We start from the raw sequence: 23,383 nt of genomic DNA, 5'->3' as shown, positions 1-23,383 counted from the left end.
CAGATGGAGGGAGACTGGAGTACACTACAGGTACAGAATGGACAGTAAAGCTTCATCTGCTCATTCGAAAAGTGCAATATGGGCACCAGCAGAGTGCGATTCCCTTGCACATACAAATACAGGAAGAGAAGGAACAGTAAGAAGTTCTCACACACAAAGTACAGCCAAGAGCATTGCACGCTTCCCTCACATAATGAACAGGTATGACACAGCCAGCAGTCCCGTAATACTCCCTCTCTCTAACTGAACAGAAAATGTACAGCACATGTAGAAGCAGTGCAAGCCGCACACGAAAAATAAAAAACACAGGTACAACTCATGCAGCATCAGAGCAAACTCTATATTCTCCCACACATTCCTGCAACTCAGACATGTGAAGAAAGACTATGCCACATAATCAACTTCAAAGGGTATGCATCAAAGACCAAAGTGTTGGCCTCACCTATTGCCGACTTCACTACCTTTCCCTTGACTGTCGACTTGTCTTGCTGCATCACCTGCTGCCGGTGCCGCCGTGCCCCAGTTTTCTTGTTGCCAGGAGGCTCCATGCCAGTCTTCTTCCCTCTCTTTGCCGAATTGCCAGCGCTCTCTGTGGGTGTACATGAATGAACAAAACCATTTACAGCTGAGCTTTGAGAAAGAATAAGGTTGTAGCAGAACACCAGTCCCATTTCCCTCTCCTAACCATAAGCAGGCAGCCCAAGCACTTGGGGTTTGAACCACTCTGTGCTCCCTTTTTTATATATAGTTGTGGAGCAAACAGATACATATTCTAATGTGTGGTAAAAATGAAATGCGTAAAGATTGTACATTTCATACATTCTTTTTATTGTTCAATTCAATGGGTTCAGCCGTTCTAACATTTCTTCTCTATAGGCGCTGGCATTACAGGTGGTTCTTGTATATTACTTTTTTATTACTTTCTTGTATATTACTCTTGTATATGTTCTTGTCTGAGGCAAGTGTGCTGGCCAGTCAGTGTCCTGGAATGCCAGGCTGAATCACCCGGTGTAAGAATGCATTTCATGACAGCTGACTGCTGTTCCCTTTTGCTTCGGGCTCCAAGATCCAAAGAGACATTGTTTTTTTTGGAGTAAAAGGTTAAAATGATCCATTATACAGCACACCTTCTGTGAAAAATTGGATAACAGTTTGCAATCTGTTTTGTAGGGTAACTCATGAAAAAATAAAATAGATGCAAGTCCCAACTGTGTACAGGATCATTTATCAATGCTTTTTCATTTTGCCTTTCTGCACCATATATGCCAGTGTCAAAAAAAGACCACCACACTGGCTGTAACCATACACCCTTAGACACACTTGTGTATAGGCCCCATACAAATGTCCAATAAATAAATAAAATACATTTCCATGCTGGCTGCACAAGTACATACTCGTGTTGCTTTGAACAGAATGTCAGTAATGATACTATAAGAAAGCATGTTCAAGGTGACCAATATTTGCCAGTATCCCGACGTAAGAACATACTCCTGTTGGCTTTGCCACTAAGATTCATGCCACGATAAGAAATCATGGCAAAATTGACTGCAGCAATGTATTCCGTTGGCTTCATCATAGATGCCCCGTAAAAAAATGCCAATCGCCATTAAGAAATGACCTCCTGGCCCTACCTTAAGCTTCAAACAGAATCTCCTCCACATCCTTGGAGATAATATCAAGATCTGCTCTAAAATCATCCTACTGGGCAACCTAAACCTGGGCCTTAATGAGCCTCAAGCCTCCTCATTAACCAGCACCTTCAAAACTTTAGGCTTAAAGCACTGCATCAATAATCCCACCTACGCCAAAGGCCGTACATTGGACTGGATTGCAGACCTCAACTGCTTGATCTCTTGGACCTAACATCCCATGTCCCTGGTCTTACCACAACATCATGGACTTCACCAAATTTATTTTATTTATTTCCATTTATAAAGCGCACAAACTGCCCTCGGGCATTGAGGCGCTCTTACAGAATATTCACTTGGATACAGGTAGAACATAGGTACAGTATTTTAGGTGCAGGTTAGACGGTTAGGTACATACAGTACTCATGTTCCATGGTTACAGGGGAACAGCGGAGCGGGTGCGGTCTACATGAATAGTTTGGTTTTCAGTGCCTTTCTGAAAGCCATGAGAGAAGTTTCTGTTCTAAGTTTGAGTGGTAGTGAGTGGATTTTGGTGATAATACTTCAAAACTGGACCCACCGGCTTTGGCTCTGTAAAGGCAGGAATTGTGAGTTGGTGTGAGTATATGTCACGTTTAGGTCTGAGTGTTTGAACTTGGTGTATTTGTTCCACTAGGTAGGGGGGTGCTGATTGAGATAGGCACCTCTGAGTGTCTTGAACAATATGCGCTCTTTGACCGGGAGCCAGCAGGCTTCTTGTCTTGCCTGAGATGTGTACTCTCTCCCGGGGATACTGAGAGCTGCTCTCAGTGCATTGTTTTGTGCAATTTGTAATCTGTTAATGTTTTTAGTGTAAGTGGCGAGTAGGAGGACATTATAGTAATCCAATGTTGCGCCTATGATGGCCCTAGCAATGTTGAGGCAAATCTTAGCATAGAGGTGGGGTTTTACCGCATTGATAATTTTAGTTGTAAGTGCTGCTGAAAAGGAGACATAGCTAACTTGTCTGTCTATAGACAAGGTTGAGTCCAGGTAAACTCCCAGAGTTTTTACAGCAGCCGAGACTGATTACGGTGTTCTCTATTTTGAAGTTGCAGTAGTTACGGTCTAGTTTTTTTTAGGGTTTCCTTGGGTCCAACCAGTAACATTTCTGTTTTGTCCCCATTGAGACAGAGGCCATTTGCTGCCATCCATGTCTGGATGATAGCATATGTGTTTTGCGGTCCTGCTCATAATCACCGGATAATGGGAGAAGAATTTGTGTTATCATCTGCATAATTGATTCATTTTTTAATGTTTTTATTGGCATTTGCTTAGTTACAGTTGTGCATTTCAATTCTCTCATTGCATGCCTATGCTTGTTAATTACAACTGTTAAACATTCCCATTATTCAAACATTTCTTCAACAACAACAAATAACCTTTAACAACAACTTCCTACATGTGCTTGTGCTCTGCGTATTGTTCATGGGGCAAGCGATTCAGTGTTCGCGGAGGTGGTTACCAGTCCCTTATCTCGGTTGGGGGGGGGTGTTTGCGTATCGCAGGGGTTTGATTGTCTGGGCACTCTTCAGGTGTAATTTACTTTACAGTGGGAGAGTTCATGGGGGCTTATCATCGGACGAGTGAAACATGTCCCATAGTCAGTGCTTTCCATGCCACACATTTGTCAGAATGCAATACAGCCTAGATGTCGGTCTCCACCATCATTCAGGTTCCACATCAGGGTCAGTAGCAGGCTCTCTTGTGGTTCCTCCGGCCAACCCTCCCATTTTTCTCTAGCAGTTTACCGGACTCTGTGGTACCAGAGGAATAGCCCAGTCGGTAGCCCCTCTTTTTCTTACAGTGAAGCAAATTCCCGGAAGGTCCCATCTTCATATACATCGCCCCATGTGTATATCCCTATCTCTTCCTATTTTCTCACTGTCGCCATGTCTGAACCTTACCTGCATTTGTCAGTCGCTATCGGCACCTCTGGTGAATAGGGGTTTACTAGTTTTAGTAAGTCACGTGCTCTCTTCCAGACCCTCCTGCCAAGTGTTATCAAAAGTGGTTTATGTTGTGGGCCCTCAAGTTTGACCCATAGTGCTTCTTTCAGTTGGGTGGGGGCCACTAGGTGTTGTAGTAAGACTGTTTCTAGGGTGGGTTCGTCTGCTAGCCATTTGACTACATGGCTAAGTTGGGCTGCCAGGTAATACTTTTCCAGATTGGAGAGTTTCACCCCGCCCTCGTCCAACGGCAAGTACGGTATTGCCAATGAGAGCCTGTGACGCGCAGTGCCCCACAAGAAGTCCAAAGCATTTTCTCTAGGGAGCGAAAGAAGGATGCTTGTATGTAGTAGTGCACGTTGTTGAAGTATAGGAACTTCGGGAGGATAATCATTTTGGTGATGGCTACCCTGCCTAATAGCGACAGTGGCAGTCAACCAGAACTTCATGGACCTCTTCAGACCTGGCACCACCTTGGCTGTGTTGTGTTCATGCATTTGTCCTGGTGAGTGTCTAATGTTCACCCCCAAGTACTTGAACGTGTCCACTTCCCAGTTGATTCCCACCGTTGGTAGTTCCACTGCCTTCCCCTTCAGTCCCGCCAGTGGAAATATGCAGGATTTGGTCCTGCTGAAGTGGATCCCGGATACTTTTGCATAGTTATCGAGTATATTGAGGATCACTGGCACGTTTAGGTGCGGATCCCTCACGTACAGCAGCACGTCGTCCGCATAGAGTGACAGGAGGTGCCCCCCCCCACCCAGATACCAGCATTCAAGTGCTGCTTCCTAAGGTACACTGTTATGGGCTCTAGTACAGTACATATAGCATCGGAGATAATGGGCATCCTCGTCTTGTCCCTCTCCTAATGTCCCAGATAGCTGACACCAACCTCCCCGTTTTAACCCTGGCCTTAGGGTTCGTGTATAGTATTTGCACCCATCAGATGAATCCCTCTCCGAAACCAAATTCCCTTAGCGTTGCCACCAGCCATTCCCAAAATATCGAGTAGAACGCCTTTGTGGCATCCAAGGAGAGTATTGCGTACTGTTCTTGAGATGTCGCTGTTTGCTCAAGTATATGTTGTAGTCGGCGCAAGTTCAGCGCAGTGCTACACCCTGGTATGAAACCGTTTTGATCGCTGTGTATTAAGCTCCCCATTATTTTATTAATGGGCTTTGCCAATATGGTGGTTAGGATTTTTACGGCATAGTTTAGCATCGCTAGGGGGCGATATGAATCACATTCATTCATTGGTTTCCCAGGTTTAGGTATTGGTATGATTAGGGTCTCCCTCATAGATGTTGGCAGTTCTCCGTTGGTGTATGCTTCCCGGAAAACCTCTAGCAGAACAGGTGTGAGAGTTGTCTCATATGTTTTGTAGAATTCTGCAGGGGGATCCGGGGGGGGATCTTCCCCTGTTATTTCCGCCTCTAGGGATTCTTTCTGTGTCGAGTCTATTTTTGGGAGACCGATCTCATCCAGTGTATCTAATATGTCATTTTGTGGCACCTGGTGGTCATGGCTGTACAGGCGGGAATAGAATTCTCGGAATGTGTCATTGATTTCTTGCTGCGTTTTGCGTGTTGTGCCCGTAGCATCGTCGATCTCCATGGTTTGGGACCGCGGGTGCTCTCTCTTGCACAGCCACGCCAGCAACCTGCCTGGTTTGTCTCCCTCAGCGTGTGACTTCGCAGTTTTCACTGCAAAGTCAAATTTGGCCAGCCTCCCCCATGCGTCCCGGCAATCCCCTCTTAGCTTGGCTAGGTCCCCGTCCTCTTCCCTTGTTCCCCTTGTGTTCGACTCCCTGTGTTTTATCTCCTTCTCCAGTTCGGTTCTCAATGTCCTCCATATACCCCCCCGCTCACCGATTGCTTCGCCCCTTACCACAACCTTCGTTGCTTCCCAGACCGTGCCCCATCTTTCAACACTACCTACATTCTTTTCCACATATTCTTCTATTTTTTCCTCGCAGCCCTTCCATGAAGGCTGGGTCTGTTAGGGCGTCTGGTGCCATACGCCATAGTGGTATGGGTGGTCTAGGACCCCGTGTTCTCCAGTTGATCAGCAGCGGCGAGTGGTCCGATATGGACTTGCCTACGTATTGTGCTGAGTTAATTTGCGTTTGGTACCCTTTGGCCACAAATATGTAATCTAATCTTGTGTGGAGTGAGTGTGTTGATGAGTAATAAGAATAACCTTTGTCTGTGGGCTGCAGCTCCCTCCACACATCTGCTAGATCTAGGGCCTCTATTAGTGTGTTCAATGCTCCAGTTGCGGCGTCACTCTTGACCACCGCTGGTCTCGACCCGTCTAGTTCCCAGTCCCTGACGCAGTTGAGGTCCCCTCCCCATATAGGTGTTTAGGGATCCCGTGGTTGGGGAAATATGAGTTTATTATGCAGACCTCCACCTGCTTAATGCCTCCTTCCACTATTATGAAGCCGCCTTCTGGGTCTTTCCTTCCCCAGATAGCCCCCCACCCCTACCCCATAGTGTGGAGCCACATTCACGCAATTTTGGACACATACCTCGCCCGTGTATGATTCCAACCGTCCTAACTTCTGAACCAAACTTTAATTAACAAACTGCGCTCAGCTGCCACTTTCCAACCGTGGCGCTCGAGCCCCCCCGCAACTGCTCGGCCCATCCGGGCTTCGGCGTGCGGGCTGTGGCATATCAGCAACTGGCTGACGCCTACCAATTCGTGGGGTGCGACTGTTCGCTCCCTTCGGGAGTCTGGTCTTGCTACCGCCGTTTGATGGTACAAAGATGACTCATTGTTCCATGTTGCTCACCCACGGAATTGCTTTTGGCGAGTCTGACCCGCTTCCTGTTCTTCTCATGGGCCAACTGTCGTTCAAATGTTTGCCTCTTGACCATCGTCCAGATTGTTGTGTTCTAGCCACATTGTGGCTGCCTCCGGTGTTTCCAGAAAAATGGCGCGCCCTTTGTAGAGTACTTTGAGCCTAGCTGGGTACATTAACATGTATTTGAGGTTCTGTTTCCTGAGTTTAGACTAGATAGGGACGAATGAGTTCCTTGCCCTTTGTACCGCCGGTGTGTGGTCCGGATATATAGCAACACTAGCATTGTCTCGACGCATCCCCCTGCCTTCTCTGGAGAATTTTAATATGGTTTCTCTGTCCCCGAAGTTTAGTATCTTTGCCATCATAGGGCGTGGATGTGATCTCGGTGGTGGTCTCTTCTGAAGGGATCTGTGCGCCCTCTCGACCACGAACCCTTGCGACAGTGACTCTGCCCCAACTTCCTGCAGGATCAAGTTTTCAACCAAGTCTGTCGGTTTGGACCCCTCCATTCCTTCTGGGATCCCTAGTAGGTGTATGTTGTTGCGCCGGGCGCGCCCTTCTGCGTCCTCCACCTGTGCCTCCAATGCCGCGTTCTCTCTTTCTAACTCTGTCCTCCGTTTTTCTAGATCTTTGGTGGTGTCTGTTTCCTTCAGCACCATTTCAGCGTTAGTGACCCTTTCCATAAGGTTGCGGATGTCCTGTCACATCAGTTGAACATCAACTTTAACCTCTTCAATCCTAGTGTCTATAAAAGCTCTTAGCGCCGCCATTGCCTCCAGCACCTGTCCGTCGCCATTGGTGGCATCGTTGATTGGCTGCGTTGGTAGCGCTTCTTGGGTGCTGTGCAGTTGGCCTTTCTGTTTGGTGGCGTGAAAGGATTCCATGATTGTGGCCTCCTTCTTGTTCTTAGTTGTGGGCATGATTCCGTTGTCGCCTGGCCATGTTAGGATTGTAGCCTTGGCGTTACGCTCGCTCCCAAGTCGTGCTGCTCACCTTCCGGTGTGGGTACCTTCAGGCGTACGTGCCACTCATTCATAAGGTGCGTTGATTTGTGTGTATAGGCCTTGTGTTTTGAGGGATATTCATTTGGGCTACAGGTTCTCTGACTCGTGTCACAGCGCCACTGTTCGCCCCCTCTGCTTTGCGTGTACCCCTTGTCGTTCCGGGTCGTCACTGCGGCCCAGGCGCCGTGATGGTGGGGGGCCCCCGGCGCCCAGCTGTTCACTTGTGGAGCCTTCGGGTCTGGGTGCTGTGTTGGGAAACCACGAGTTGTAGTGGTGCAGCACTGTTGTAGTGGCTGTGTTTGTGGGCTGCTTGTCCCCAGAACTCGCTCACGATGTGTAGTGGGCGCAGTCCGTAGGGCATGCCTCTCCCCTCGTGTGGGGGTCCCTCAGAATTGTTTGTGTTCAAGTGCTGGGTTGCCAGTTTGTTCTGCCGTAGCTTTCGTATGATTCAGGCCTCACTCTGTGGGGGTGCAGCTCTGGTGTATTGGGCTGGGTCCTGCATGGGACTGCCCCACGTTGGGTGTGTCCCGGATTGGGGGTACCAGGGTGTCTTCTGCCTTGGCTGGCCTGCCTTTTCCCGTGTATGACCCTCTAGTGGGTGAGGTCACAACGGAGTGCGAGCCCCACTTCCTTTCTATTCGCAGTTCCTAGGGTCAGGTTAAGGCTCCAGTCCCTTTTCGCTCTTCACTGGTGCGGTGATCTAATCGTTGGTGCCTCTGTGGCTAAGGTGCTCAAGCTGGCCCTGACGTATCAAGCTCCCGTGGGCTCGGCGCGTGGTATGGTCTTTGTCGTGCTCAAGCATTCTGGGCTTGGTGTCCGACCCTTTTTGCTTTGCACGGTCCCCGTGGCATGGTTTCAGATCCTCATGCATGTTACTGCTGTGTCTCGCGGGCAATATTGCCAGGTGTCTGTTCCGTGTTTGTGTTCACAGTAGGGTTATCTCGTTGCAGGTGAGCTTCAGTCCGAGCTGATCCGGGGCTCTGAGGCTATGCAGCTCGCAATGTCTCCAGTGCGGTGGCACGGTGCCCTCCTTGCTCAGTCCAGCGGCTTTCTCTCCGGGCTGGTGTGTCACCGGGCTATTGTGACAGATGCCTACTTCCTGGGTTTGGACGCCGCGCTGGCCATTCCCCACCTCCGGCGTATGCAGCTTGTCCCGGCTGCGGTCCTCAGCCTGCAGTGTCTTAGTTGCCCTGTGCCATTCGGTGTGCAGGGGGACGCCTGTTGTCTCGGGCAGGCGATGAAGTTTGGCCACCTCTCTCGTCTCGCTTTGGTAGCTGATGGCATGGCCTTCCTCTTAGTCTCGGCGCACCGCGCCCGCCATCTTGTGGTCCCAGGGGGCTCACTGTTTCGTCGTGTTTCGCCACAATCACTCTTCCGTTTTTCGGTCAGATTGCAATCGGAGGTCGGGAAGTGGTTGCGGTTTCAGTAGGTATGTTCGTGGGCATCAGGATTTCAGTAATATCCATCTTTGTAAGGATCATTGAGGATCTTGGCAGGCGCTCCTCTCAAACGTGGCCTTACGCCATTGAGCCATGCCCCCACTTCTGCATAATTGATTAACATTATGCCGAATTCTTCTAGATCGTTGAATAGTGGTAGGGTGAAGAGGTTATAGAGTGTAGGGGATGTGCATGAACCTTGTGGTACGCCACAACCGATGGGGAATGGAGCGGCCGATGCCTGATCTGAGAAGACCCTCATACCGCGGCCCTCCAGGAAGGATGGTATCCAGGTGGTGGCCTGATGGGAGAAGTGGGCAGTGTCTGTGAGGTGTTTCCCTAAGATCTTGTGGTAAAACCAAGTCAAACGCTGCCGACTGGTCGAGGAGCAGAAGAAGCGCAGATTTGCCCTTGTCCATGTTTTCTAGTAGTTGATTTTTTTAAGTCGATCAGGGCTGACTCAGTGCCATGCCGGGGACAAAAACCAGATCGCCTCTTTCCCCAAGATGTTGTGCAATTCCAGGTAGGATTGGATTTGCAAATATGCAGCCTTGTCAAGAACGTTCAGCAGAAATGGCACAGTGGTGATTGGCCTATAGTTGTTTGGGGAGTCAGGGTCCATTGTGGGCTTTTTTTTTTTAGTAGTGGCCAGACCCATTCTTCCTTTAGGGATGGTTTTATATGCTTCATGATTATTAAGACTTCAGGAGTGGTTACTTTTGTGAAGGTAAAAGGTGGCGGGGCTTGGAGTCAAGAAGGTTAGGGGGATCTGGTTCAGGAGCAGTGTGTGTTGGGGGGGGGGGGGAGAGGGAGAGGAACCCTTGGGCATGTTGTTGAAGTTGGCTTTCATTTTTTCTTGGAGTAAATTGATTTTGTCCAACATAGCATGTTGGATGTCGTTACACCATTTCTCACCCTTTACGGTTTGAGGTGTGGATGTGGGATTGGGGGGGTTGGAAGAGGGCGACCAACTCACTGAAAATGGCGAACAGTTCCTTGGATTGGGATTTAGCATTGTCAATTCTGATGTTGCAGGCAGCGGCTTTCGCTGTGGCGATGGTATTTTTATATTGCTTGGCAATTGAGAGGTAGGAGTCACGTGTGGAGGCAGAGGGGCAGGATTGCCATTTGTTCAGGTCTTGTCTTTGTGTACTTTTAAGTCGAGAAGGTCTTGATTATACCAGGAGTTGGCGTGTTTGATACTTTCTGCTCTTTTTTTCACTAGCGGGGCAATGGTGTCAACCGCTTCTTTGAGAATAGGGTTGTAGAATCTGACCAATTATGTGGGGTCGTTAGGGAGTGGTAGTTCTAGTGCTGATGCTTCTAGAAGGGGGAGAATTCTCTACTGCACCTTAAGAAACCCAAGCCTACTACTTTGCCTCTACCACCTTCAGTTGCACATAGCTCACACAAGCTTAACCAAAGAACGTACACAGCCTTTTCTAGAAACGCCCAACCTAAAGCCTCCTTACTCGAAGGATCCCAATACCCTGGCGGACGGACCTCTATGCTTCTACCCCAACTACTGCATTAGACACCATTAATCCTCTAGCTCCCTGTAGAGCCAAACCTCTCAGACATTCAAATCCAGACATCAAGGACTATGCAAAAAAAAAAAAAAGTTAGCGGAATCGACTTGGAATTTTTTTTCTAAAAACAGCCAACACCTTGAGAACAGAGTACACCAAGGTAGCCAAGCTCTACAAGCAACCATCGCTGCAAAATCCACCATCTTCAGTTCCAGAATCGCCAATGCTAAGTCCGACACCAGAGATATATTTACCATCTTCTGTGAACTCGAAAACCCCCGGCAAACCCTCTCCCCCACCACTTCCTCCCAGACCAAGGACAAAGCTTGGACAAATATTGAATCTAAAATTGACATGCTCGACAAAAAAATCCATAAGCATCAAGCTAGTCGGCACCCACCTCATTGCATCGTAGATTTCTATTCTATTCCATTCTAATGTTTTTTTTATAGAGCGCCAGCTAATGCCTCAGAGCACTCAAATGGGTCAAGACAATAGAAAACGGATAAAGGGGAAGCCATCAGAGATCCAAGTTAGCAGAAGTCAGCAGGCAGGCAGGATAAATGGGCTACTTGCCACCTCCATCAAATAGGAGAGTTTTAAGAGCTTTCCTAAATTGAGCTAGAGATGGCAGCTGTCCGATGAAAACCGGGACACTATTCCAAATTCTCAGCCCCCAGGCGTCAAAGCTCTGGTCACCAAAAGTCTTCAACTTGAAGCAGGGTTGTAAGAGGAGATCCTTATGGTTATATTGTAAATTACTTCTAGAAAGTTGCTTCACAATCCGTCCTCTGAGATCGGTTGGAGCAGTGCCGAGCAGTGCCAGCACGGCACTTGTAGACCAAGCAGAAGGCTTTAAACTGAATCCTCTCTCAGACTGGCAACCAATGCAATTTCCACCAGGCATGACAAACATGTTCTCTGTGTCCCAGACCACAAACGGCGTGTACAGCTCCATTTTGTATTATCTGAAGTCTTTTCAAGTTGGCTGTGGACGTACCAGCTAAAAGACTATTACAATAGTACATTTTTTAATTAATGGTAGCGGTCGCTATTGTTATCTTCTGAAAGGTGGGGTCGAATTTACCACAGAAGATAGGGTAGTGTAGATACAGCTGGCACTAATATGAGCCACTTATTTTTCAAAAGTGAGGTTACGGTCGAAAAACACACCCAGAGTCTTGACTGAACTAGAAACATGGATGATGGCTCCCCCACCAAAAATGTTTCATATCGTGGTTCAAGGGCTTTCTGTTTAGCTCGGCTACAGATAATCAAGATCTCTGTCTTTTTATAGTTGGTTTTTATAGCATCATACACCCTAGTAACCAGGAGTGAGTCTGCCTCATAAGAACCTGTGAGTTCCAGGACGATCTGGGTGTCATCCGCATAATTTGCAAATTTGACACCCAGAACATCAAAACACAGCTTTGAATAGAGATTGTAAAGCAGGCCGGGGAGGCGGTGGGGGAGGGGAGGGGGGGCGGGGGAAGCTGGGGGTGAAATGTATTTTATTTAACATTTATAGAGCGCGGCAAACCCATGGGTATCTGGGCGCTGGGCAACAGGTAATGTGGTACAGGAACAATAGAAAACATAAGTTTGGCATATATCATATTGAACACATTTACAGACATTGGATAATTTACAGAAGCATAGGATCCTTAAGTATAATAACCTGTGATATTTACTGGATCCCTGAGGGACTCTGCAATTAAGGACTGGTTCCTCAGAATTAACCCCCCCTTCTCCCCATGAACAACTGTTCTCCTGGGGCCTAAAAAGGATCGAAACCAGTTGGCCGCTGATCTTGAGCAGCCTCCCACCTCCATTAGCCCGACTGCCATCCTGTATGATGGACAAGCCCAAAAGCGTCAGACACCTCTAACATCATTCCCACTTTCCCTTTGTCAACTATGCCAGTTAACAAGGATTTAACATCCAACAGCGCAGCTTCTGTACCATGGTGTTTTCGAAAACCCGACTGTAGGGTGGATAGAAGACCCCTTTCCTGAACAAACACGTCATACTGAACGCAAGCTACTTTGTCAGTAATCTTGAGGAGAAAGGGCACATTGGTAATAGGGCGATAGTTCCGACGGTTCGTGTGGATCCAGACTGTCCTTCAACAGGGGAGAAATCCAGGCTTCTCTAATACACTCTGGAACTATCCCCTGTTGGAAGGAATGGTTTATGAAGGATGTAAAAGGGGCAGCAATGTTGGAAAATATTTTTTTGAAAAGAGATGCTGGGAAGAGGTCTCCACCTCAAGAAGTGGTTTTAAGGTTTTCCACATTGGTGGTTATATTGTTTATGGTGACTTGCTTGAACAATAATGGTACCTGGGACAGCTTTGTGGCCTCTAGGGGTTTTTGTTTGACTGTTCTCTTGGTGTTGTTTGACCTTTTGTAAAAAAAAAAAAAAAAAAAAAAAAAAAAAAAAAATTATGAATGTTCTGACACTAGGTATTGTTAATGGCTAAATGAGATTCCTGAGGCTTACCCTTCAGTTCACCAAGAATCTGAAATCATTCTTTAGTGCTGGATTTTGCCTCCAGGATACGCTCCTCAAATGTAACTTTAGCTTCCTTATAATGGGTCAGAGTAGTAGCTGTCGGAGGTTTCCTCCAGCCTCTTCAAGCAGCCCTGTTAAGCTTTCTGGCTGCAAGAACCACAAGAGAAAACCACTGGGCCCCTGTGTGTTCTCTTTGCCAAGGGCATTCTTTTTTTTCTTTTCTTAATGGTGCCAGTCTATGGAATGCACTGTTTAGGATATTGCGCAGGTCAGCTGTATATAAATCCAGTGTGCTAGTGTTAGCATTTGACAAGAGTAAGGGCGACACGATGGCAGAGAATTCTTCCAAGGTAACCTTGTGAATGCATCTGTGTAGTGTAGGTAAAGATGAAGCATGTTCTTTTTTTGTTGAGTGCCAGGTAACATAATCTGGAAAGCTATAGTGCCATTGTCAGACCAGAAGCAGGATTCCACCTCTATAGCCAAAATAACCTGCCGTCTGGTAAGGATCCAATCCAGAGCGTTACCTCCCTGGTGAGTGGGAACTGTAATACATTGTTTAAAGCAAAGATTTTCAAAAAGGTTGAGAACATCACAGGCCTCCTCACCCGCCAGATTGTTGGCCCACAGATTGAGGTCTCCAGCAACAAGAAATGGAGTAGTGGCCTTAATATGAGGGCCCAAAAAGGCCACGAGTTGCTCATGATAATCAGGTGAAGTAAAAAGGGGGAGGGGTGATAAAATACAAAAAGACTGAGGGTGGAGGTAGGACTAAGATCAAGTTTAACAAAAATACTTTCACAGGTGTTAAGAGAAGGGCTACAGGAAACAAATTCAAACTGTCCTTACAGATAATAGCAGCCCCCCGCCTCACCCCTCTGTCCCTCCAGATCTACATGGAGGGCTTTATAACCAGCTGCAGAGAATGTAAATTAGTATGGCAAATCCAAGTCTCTGTTAGTAGCATTATGTCTAGGTCGTTCGCGAGTATATAATCTGCCAGAGAACGAGTGTTTAGCAGCACAGTTAAGAGCCAAATTAGTGCTGCAGGAGCTTTATGCTCTACTAGCGATAATAGAGGCAACGGCACCTTCCTCGTGCTTTACTACTGGGAACTGAATCAGATAAGGAACATCCCTCTGAAGGTACAGTACTAAGAGACTGATCCCGAGGTAAAAAAGAAACTTGAGACAAACAGCCACGCTTGTCTGCCAAAAACCTCAATAAGCGTTTCTGTTGAATCCGCCTAAGGAGATAATTTTGTGACATAACACCTGAGAGGCCTGGGGTGTAAGAGTTGAGCGCAGATGGTAACAGCAGTGGAGTCAGAAGTGCAGAGATGCAAACTGGCGAGGTGCTGGAGCGAACAGGACCCGCTTACCCTCTACAACACAAACAGGCCTGTTAGCGCCAGGCGCGTTGCAAATTTAAACACTCAGGGGAGTCTGGGAGATGTAGTTCCCGGCTTCCTGACCGTGCGTACAGAAACAGAAGTTTCTGTTTTAAACCGCACGGTGCGTTAATGAAAGGAAAAGCACAGTGATTCAAGGAGACTAAAATACAGGCTGAACAGGGCAGGAAATGTATTTAAAACAGATAAAAACAGTAAAAAGTATTAAACAAGCTGCCTTAACAGAAATGCACAATGGTAAAGTGTATCCACAAGCAGGTGAACAACGTAGCAATGATTGTGGGATACTGGAGGTATTTTACCTCCAGGGTGGAGGGGGGACACAGTTAAAGTACTAAAAGGTTCCTGTCATGGTAGTTGGTACCTCAAAATAAGTACTGGGTGAGAAAGAGGGGCATGTAGGTATTAAAATGAATCCTCATATGGACCATTCTTGATGAACGGGTGCCAAAATATGTGTATGTGTGTGGCGTGGCTTACAAGGAGGACCTGGCTGATTGAATCTACAGAGCGCCTGGGGCCACATCCATTCATCTAACCCAACATGGGCTCCAGTAGAGAAAACCGACTTCTGGAAGATCTTCCAACCATCGGAGACCCTTGGTTCAAAAACAAGGCATTCGCTTTAGGACCAAGAGCAGATTGCTGTATAAATGTGGGAGAAATTAGGAGCTTGCTATTGGACATAAATTCCAATTGTGAGGTAGACCCTGCTCTTGGGCCAGCTCTGTTCTTTTTAGGGGTGCCAGTCATGATGTCTCGTCGGTCCTCTCAGAGCAAGGTGGGGGGCCAGGCACACAAGGCATGAATGATTCCACAGGGGCTGCGCAGATGGCTGCCACAAGTCTGAACCAGGGGAAAGCTTGTACTGCTACTAAGATTCTGATTGGTGAGGATGCATGGTGTTCTAGCCAGGACCTGGCCCACGACTCTGGGAGTTGGCCAGGGTATGGTTGAACAGACACAATGCAGCTGCCATTGTAATTTGGTTAGGCTGCTCAGGCCTTTTGAATTAGCAGACAATGCTTCGGTGGGTGGAGGAGGGGTGGGTGGACAGCACCACATCTATAAGCATTGCGGTTTTCACTTGGAGGCTCTCCACACATTTGCATTGTGACCAGAGCCTCTGATTTGAAGTGGAGATGGGAGATGGGCCTTAGAGCGGCTTTAGGTCCTGAAAGAAATAGGAGTGGAAGAGAAAAGGAAGAGTGGAAAGAAAAAAGAAAAAAGGGAAGATCGAGGAATAAAGGGACAAAGAAAGAAGGGAAAAAAGGGAGGGAGGAATTAATGATATGCAGGGCAGTTAAAGGTTCTGATGGACTTGATCTCCTACCAATGCCTTCCCAACGGAGTTCCACCCAGGCTTCCACCTTTCAACATATTAGACTCAACAGTGTGAGAATTGACAAAGAAGCTTGCTATTTTGCATGCCCCTGCGATTCTCCTCAGTTATAGGGGAAACCTTTATATAACAGAGGTGAGGAAATTCATCAGTTAGGTCATGGCCCCGGTTGGTCTAGACTCATCTTAACTATCTGCCCTCCACAAGTGAAAGAATTGAAGCAGGCAATATAAAAGTGGTTGTCCCCTCAATGACCTACCAAGGGCAGCACACTCAAAACTCCTCGTAAGGTCTCGAGAAATGGCAACCATCAATTTGAATGTTCTCTCCTCTGCCGAAATTTGAAGTGTTAGCTACAGCCACTAAAAGGAGACGTTGCCTACAAGATGCAAGAACTGAAAAACAACATCTTTTGTTCTACAATTGATAATGCCACTCAAATTTTCTTTTTTACGGTTGTCATCAGCTTTGTGATGGGACAGCTGGAAGAAGTATAAAACAACTTTTGCAAAAATGCACATTAACAGGATCTACTATCCAGAAGACTACAACAGATGGAGGAAGATCATGGAGGCCTGGAAGTTGAAGATGGGGAAAATAGCCTTCAAGGTATTCACAATATTTTATGTAGAACTCAGAACTAGAAATATTTGTCGGTGAACTCTTTGAGGGGCTTTTGGAAGAGACAACCTACGAATTTTGTTTCTAGAGATCTCCTGTTTATTTTGAAATCTGCCATTTACTGAGTTAATCAGGGAATTCGGTTCTTACCTTTGAAATATCTATTAGGCAAACACTTCAAGTTTGCAATGTAAATGGTGATTCTTTGGGACATCTGCAGCCATGTGTTGCATTTTTTTAATGTCTGCGCTGGTGCGTCTGCACATTTTAGCCAGTTTGTGCGAGTTCATGCAGGGGCGTATGGGACGCAGGTCACCTGGGATCTTGCTGAACATTTGTGAGATTGGGTCAGCTGTCCAATTGTGACAACTCTGTTGCGAATTCTTTTCGTTCGTACATTGATCACGCATTTACTATAGGCCACCCTATCGTTCTTAGTCTTCTAATGGCTGCACAGAGGGCAGTTTGGGAAGCCATCATGCAGAGTTATGTTGAGATGGCCCATCAGAGGACCTCCAGAAGTTTTTGTTCAAAGTTCTCATTTCACTGTTGGGGTGGAACCTGGGGAATTGTATTCTTTTGGTCAAGCTGTCATGCATATTACAAACACTTAGCTTGATATAACTGACCCTGTATCCACTACCTTGCAGATTACAGATGTGGTTGCATCGCTGGATCAGAGCACCGTTGCCACTCTTCCCCGGGTAGGGGAAATGGGGGTAAGGGGCATCAACAACGGTAATAAATACACGGGCCACATGAGGACTCAAAGTGACCTTTACTCCTCCCCCTACTAATTTCAGGGTGTTAACAAGAGTGAAACCTCGGATCTGAAAGGCATTACTCCCCCTACTGACTCAGTTGTGCCCATTTGTGCTTTAGCCAATACGCCATTTCTGGTGCCCACGGAGACAACTCAACTGCCAGTGGGATCACCCTAGTTTCTACCGATCACAGACATACCCCTGATATACCACAGTTTCCAAAGATAGTCAAGAATAATAACAAAGTTATCTTTATTGGGGGCGGCGTGACTTATGGCCATGTGAGGCGGGCGCAGAATCTGCAAGCCCTCGTGATCCAAAAAATGTTAGCTGAAAATATCTGCCAAGAGTGTGCTAAATTGTCCGCAAATGAAAGAACAAGCGTCTGAAGCCACAGTACTGCTCCATGGGCAAGGGTGTGAAACGGGCGAGTCGTGCTGGTAACGAACCACCAAAGGAAAGTGAAGCCAGGGCTGAGGTTGAAAATGGCGACTGCCGGAATGGGACGGCGCGGGTATTGAGAGAAGTGAGGAACGTTGCAGAGCAGCGAGTGCTCCGAGAGAGAGACTTTGTTATTCTTGACTATTTGGGTGTCACCTACACTAATTATGCAGATGACACCCAAATACTCATCTACATCACTAGAGAACACAAAGTTGACTCTAAAACACTAAACAAAGTCTATCTCGTCATCCAGGCCTGGATGGCACAACACGGGCTCAGTCTTGACGAAGATAAGACAGAGCTACTTCTCCTTGGATCCCAACCGAGACCCAAACTAGATCCAGCCTTCAACTCACTCATCACTGATGGCAACACCATAAAGGTTTCCAACAACACAAAAACCCTTGGCATATATCTAGACTCTACACTATCCTCAACAAGACAAACCAATGCCATAATCTCCTCAAAGGCCTACACTTGTCAACTTATCACCACCTGTTGACCATTCCTTACCATCGCCAACTGCACTTCCCTTGCCAGAACCCTTATGTCGAAACTCGACTACTGCAACACGCTCTATCTAGGGACTAGCCAAAGGAACTTAAACTACAAGTAACACAAAACAACACCATCAGGGCAGCACTAAATATCCAGAGAACTCATATTTCCGATGCTAGACGTAGCCTACACTGGCTATCGGTCACCCAAAGAATCACCCTCAAATCTTTGTCACTCACGCATAAATGCCTTGCCAATCTGGTACCGAAATATCTGTCTAACCGATTCACACGGAACACCTAGGATCGGCCTGATAGTAGGCACTGTAGTTGGTTTGTTCTATCACCAAGGTTCAAGCTTCAGAAAGCAGGGGGTTGCAGTTTCCCGGTGCTCGCCGCCAGGCTTTGGAACTCACTTGCCAACCCACTCAGATCAGAATCCTCATTCCACTCCTTCAGAAGCAAAGCTAAAAATTGGCTGGTAGCGCAGGACCACTAGAGCCAACACCAGACACCTTGTTCACAACAACCGTTTGTTTTTTGCTGTGCGCTATGCTCCCCTGTGTAACACCCTTATGTAAAACGTTATGTATATGTATCATTTGTAAAATCATGTAACTGTAAACTTTTAAGAAATGCGCCCAGATGCGCTATACAAATAAACGGTGCCACCAGGGATCGCTAGCTTCTTAGAGACTGCGGAGCCAACACGGAGACAGCGAAAGCGCAACATTAACAGAGGCTTGGGTTAACGCAAGTGGTGCACTAGGCTGCAGAACAAAGGAAGCGCCGCCTGTGAAGAGGCACTCCCATAGCACTGAAGCGACAGCGGACGAAAGAGCTAGGGCTTGGCGCCGGTATAGATCTGCGCTGAGCAGACATACTGGAGAGTGACACCGTTGGATCAGCTGCAGCCGGTGGTAATCGACAGAGAAACGCCTGATAAGACAGAGGGCCCCCCCCCACCCAGGCCACTTGCTGATGCTGAGTGGAGGCCTCTGCCCCCCCTGCATAAGACCAGGTCTAGGACTTGGAACAAAGTCTGGGAAAACGCACAAGCGACGCGGCCTTACGAGGAGCAGAGGCCAGTGTGGTTTATCCGGAACAGACAGCAGGGCTGCTTCTAACGGACCAGGAGACGTTACGCTGTAGATACTTGAAGTGAGGGAGCTGCGTGGTGACCGCCGACAGGAGGCAAGGAGTTGGGGGGGGTCAGAGGTCCCTGGACACATACAACAGAGTGCCCCCTTAGCTAGAGGCCCCCCCCACCACTCCTTGAGACGGTATAAGGGCCTGGACCCACCCCCTCTCCACACACAATCAAATCAAAGCCTGGCAAAGGGGCTGGGCAAGCATAATAAACAATAAGGCCAGTGTGTAGTGGAAGGTGGGGGCATAAATTGGCGCAAACACCTGTGGAGCACGCGCGGCAGAGGCAGCTGGGCTGCCAGGCCTTGGCCGCTAGCCTGGCGTTGACTGAGGCCACCCGGGGAAAGAAAGAGACCCCATGAGTAGAGTGCTAGTGGGAGCACACTTAACTAGAGCAACCTAGAATAACGTATAACCAGGGGCAGGATACGGAGCAGACTAAGAGGCAGTGAAGAGTCGGAAGGGTGCAATATAGCGCACAAGGTGCGGGAGAGATCCAGCCCCCACGCAACAAAGCTCACGGGGGAGGCAGCTGAAAAGATACAGCATCACGCATTAGGGTGTGAAGAAGTTGCCCATGGATACTCTCCCCAGCAGGGAGTGCAAGAGACTAAAGCATAGAAGGGAAGCAGCGTTTTCAGGGATCATCCAGATTAAGGCATCAAGCCATACCAAGCCAAACACTCAACAGGGCATCAGAAGATCTGACCCTGCAAACCCCTGCAGAAGGAAAATCCACTATAGCTCTGGAAGAGTGCAAGCCCTACAGATCCCAGAAGGAAAATGGCGACCAAAGGGGGAAAAGCAAAAAACAAGCAAACCACCCTCGAAACTTTAACATTGTGCCAAATGCCTCAATGAGAAAAAGACGATGAAAAGATGAAGTAGCAACCGCCAGACCCAGACAACTCTGAACCAGGGAACCGGCAGATATTGGAGGCAATTGCAGTACTGCAAACCACACTGGAGGGCAAGACAGATGCTGTGGCAATTGATTTGGCATTGTTGCGCCAAGATGTGCGAGCAATTGCGGATCGCACAACTAAGCTAGAAGAGCATGTAAAAGAAAACACAGAAGTCAGGGTACAGACGACTAAAGATGTTGACATTCTCATGCTAAAAGTGAAGCGACTGGAAGACAGAGCAGAGGAAGCGGAAGGTCTGGCCCGCAGGAACAACGTACGTATCATTGGCCTACCAGAAGGGATTGCAGGGGTGGACCCCACCACCTATGTGGAAAACCTACTGCTACAAGAAATTGGCGCCAGAGAACTCTCCCAGGGGTTCACAATAGAACGAGTGCATCGCTCCGTCATCAGAAAACCGCCCCCGGAGCCTTCGCCAAGACCAGTGATAGCCAAGGTGCTCAATTACAAAGATCGCGAAAAGATACTGGCGTTCTCCAGAGTAGGGAGGACGATACAGAGAGACTCTGCGAATATAGCAGTGCACCCAGACTATACATTTCAAGTTCAGAAACGTAGAGCGCAGTTCATCGCCACAAAAGCCAGACTCCGGAAAGCGGGACTTAAGTACATGTTAATATACCCAGCGAGATTGAAGGTGCTTCATAATGGCAAGTCCTTCTTCTTTGAATCTCTGGAGGAAACACACGAATGGATGGATAGCGCACAGTTGCCAGATGAACCAGAGACCAACCGAGGAGCCGGACAACGCCGATAAGAGTGATGCAGGACGGCATCATGACAGAAGAACTGAGAGGCTTGGGTGGTGGAGGGGAGTCTAATAATGTCATTTGAGTGGACAAGTGTATGTAGCGGCTAGACATGATAAGTTTGATTGGTGGGAGCAGGACATGATAAGTTTGATTGGTGGGAGCAGGACAGAGTATCGCAAAAACCAGTACAGGGAAACACAGACCCTATACCCCCTCTTAGGTAGTTAAGGGCCACTATATAGGGCCCGCCCGTAGGGCACCAGGAAACTAGTCTTGCGACCAGGAGTGGAATCTGGGTTATCCCAGCATGCATGGCATAGCGGGACAAGTTATATTTGGAGAGTGTGATGTGGAGGATGGGTGGAAGGGGGGGCAGGACAATACAGGAAAGACTACCAATATTAATAGCGGATTGCATCCAACTCCTGCTGCGACTGGCCATGGGCTGGCCGCCTCTTTAACACCTGAAGCATGCACTATGATGGCAGGCACGATTAGAATTATGATCTGGAATGTCAGGGGTCTTAACAACTATGTAAAATGTAAGAGTGAGCATGTATATTCGCAAAAACAAAGTTGGGATAGTGCTGCTACAGGAAACCCATTTAGATGGGCAGAAACAGAAGAGTCTGGAGAGGGTGTGGGGTGGAGTGATGGTGGGTTCAACATATTCGACATATGCAAGAGGGGTGCTTATCTGGATAGCCCCCAGCATACCGTTCAAAGTTCTGGAAGTGAAGACAGACAACGAGGGGAGGATGGCCATAGTACATGGGCTATTAGAAAACCGGGAGGTCTGTGTGGTCAACACCTACGCCCCTAATCATGATGCCACAGTGTTTTTTAGATCGATTTACGTGAGATTGAGCCCATTCAGCAGCAGTGTCTTGATCTGGGGTGGGGATTTCAACTGCACAATAAACCCAGGGTTAGATAGATCTGATACTAAGCACAAGCGGACACCCCTCCCCCCACCCCCAGGCCAAGGTATTAAACTCGCTTGTGGGACACTTCAATTGCATGACGTGTGGAGTGCTGAGCACGGAGATTAGAGGAGGTATTCCCATTACTCAGCGCCACATACGGTATACACTAGGATAGACTATATGTTTGCGGGAGAGGAATGTAGATATGAATTATCGCGTCGGCATACTTAGACTATCAGATCACTTAGCACTGGTGACAAGATGGAGAGTGTTTGCCCTGAGACCGCCGATTCCCACGTGGAAACTGAGAAGCAAAGCGCTACAGGATACTGCGTTCACTGAGCATGTCAGGAAGAGCACTGTTGAATACATCACAGTAAATGGAGTGTGCAAAAGGTGGGCACAGTCTGGGTAGTGTACAAGATGGTTATCAGAGGAGTGATGATAGCAGAATCGGGCGGGGTACAGTACGTCTGATGGGGGAACTGGAGAAGACAGAAAGGGAACTGAGGAGGCGGGAGGGGAAGGCCTTGACAGGAACATCTGGAGGAGATAACTGCACTGAAACAAAGGGCCTAGCACAATGGGAAAGACTTGTGTTTACGCTAGACATCTGGAGAAGAGCCATGCACCAGGGGATAAACCCGGGAGGATGCGGGCGTGGCCGAGTAAACGTGAGACCACCAAGACTGCGATTTGCTCCATCAGGAGCTTAGACCTAGGGGAAGTGCGCAAGCAGGCGGAGATAAACGAGGTGTTCACTGAGTATTATAAGGCATTATATGCGGACCCCAGGGAGACACTGAAGAGGACATACAGGATGTTCTTGCGAAGATGAGTTTACCCAAATTAGATGGTCCCCAAGCAGAGTCACTGGAGGCACCCATAACGCTGGAAGAGGTGGTGGCCACTATTAGATCCCTCCCAACGGGGAAGGCACCGGGAACAGACGGGCTCCCAAGCGAGTTTTAGAAAGCTTATGTGGATATATTGGCACCATTGTTGGCCAAAGTGTACAGTGAGTCGTTTGAGGACAACACCCTGCCTGAGAGCATGAGGGAGGCCCTGATAGTGCCGCTGCTGAAGCCAGATAAGGTCAGCATGGACTGCGGATCCTGTAGGCCTCTGTCCCGACTAAACCAGGATAGTAAGATGCTTACAGCAATCTTGGCAAGTAAACTCTGACGGGTAATACATACGCTAATCCACCCAGACCAGTCAGGGTTTGTGCCTGGCAGAAACATATCAGAAAACTTGAGGTGCCTTCACCACATGATTTATAGCACAGCCGATTGTGCGTCACAAGGTGCGGTCGCCTCTTTTGGCGCCACTAAGGCATTTGACTCAGTGCACTGGGACTGGTTATATCCCATGATGAGGAAGATGGCAGCTGGCCCGCTGTTTATGAGGTGGGTGGGCCTGATATGGCTAGGGTCAAGACGGGGAGTATGTATTCAGAGGCATGGCCGCTATATAGGAGGTACTAGACAGGGGTGCCCACTGTCCCCGATGTTATACATTTTAGCAGCAGAGCCTATGGCAGCATACTTGAGACAGGAATACAGAGACGTGGGTATAGACATATATGGGATGAGACACATGATTTCCATGTATGTGGACGATGTCCTGCTATATGGGAG

At 47.9% G+C, this 23,383-nt stretch overlaps 1 protein-coding gene across 2 annotated transcripts in view; it reads right to left on the bottom strand.

Moving 5' to 3' along the window:
* RPS19BP1 (ribosomal protein S19 binding protein 1) overlaps positions 1 to 23,383 on the bottom strand; it is a 269,268-nt gene that overhangs the window by 34,999 nt on the left and 210,886 nt on the right. For both annotated transcript variants that reach the window (XM_069652939.1, XM_069652940.1), the window contains exon 2: positions 443 to 589. In XM_069652939.1, the coding sequence (XP_069509040.1) occupies positions 443 to 589 (147 nt within the window). The remainder of the gene's footprint in view (positions 1 to 442; positions 590 to 23,383) is intronic.

The sequence above is a fragment of the Ambystoma mexicanum genome, chromosome 3q, assembly GCF_040938575.1.
Source record: "Ambystoma mexicanum isolate Mex_15411 chromosome 3q, UKY_AmexF1_1, whole genome shotgun sequence".
Lineage (NCBI taxonomy): Eukaryota > Metazoa > Chordata > Amphibia > Caudata > Ambystomatidae > Ambystoma > Ambystoma mexicanum.
The sequence above is the reverse complement of the archived record's forward strand: the minus strand, read 5'-3'. Positions and strand labels throughout refer to the sequence as shown.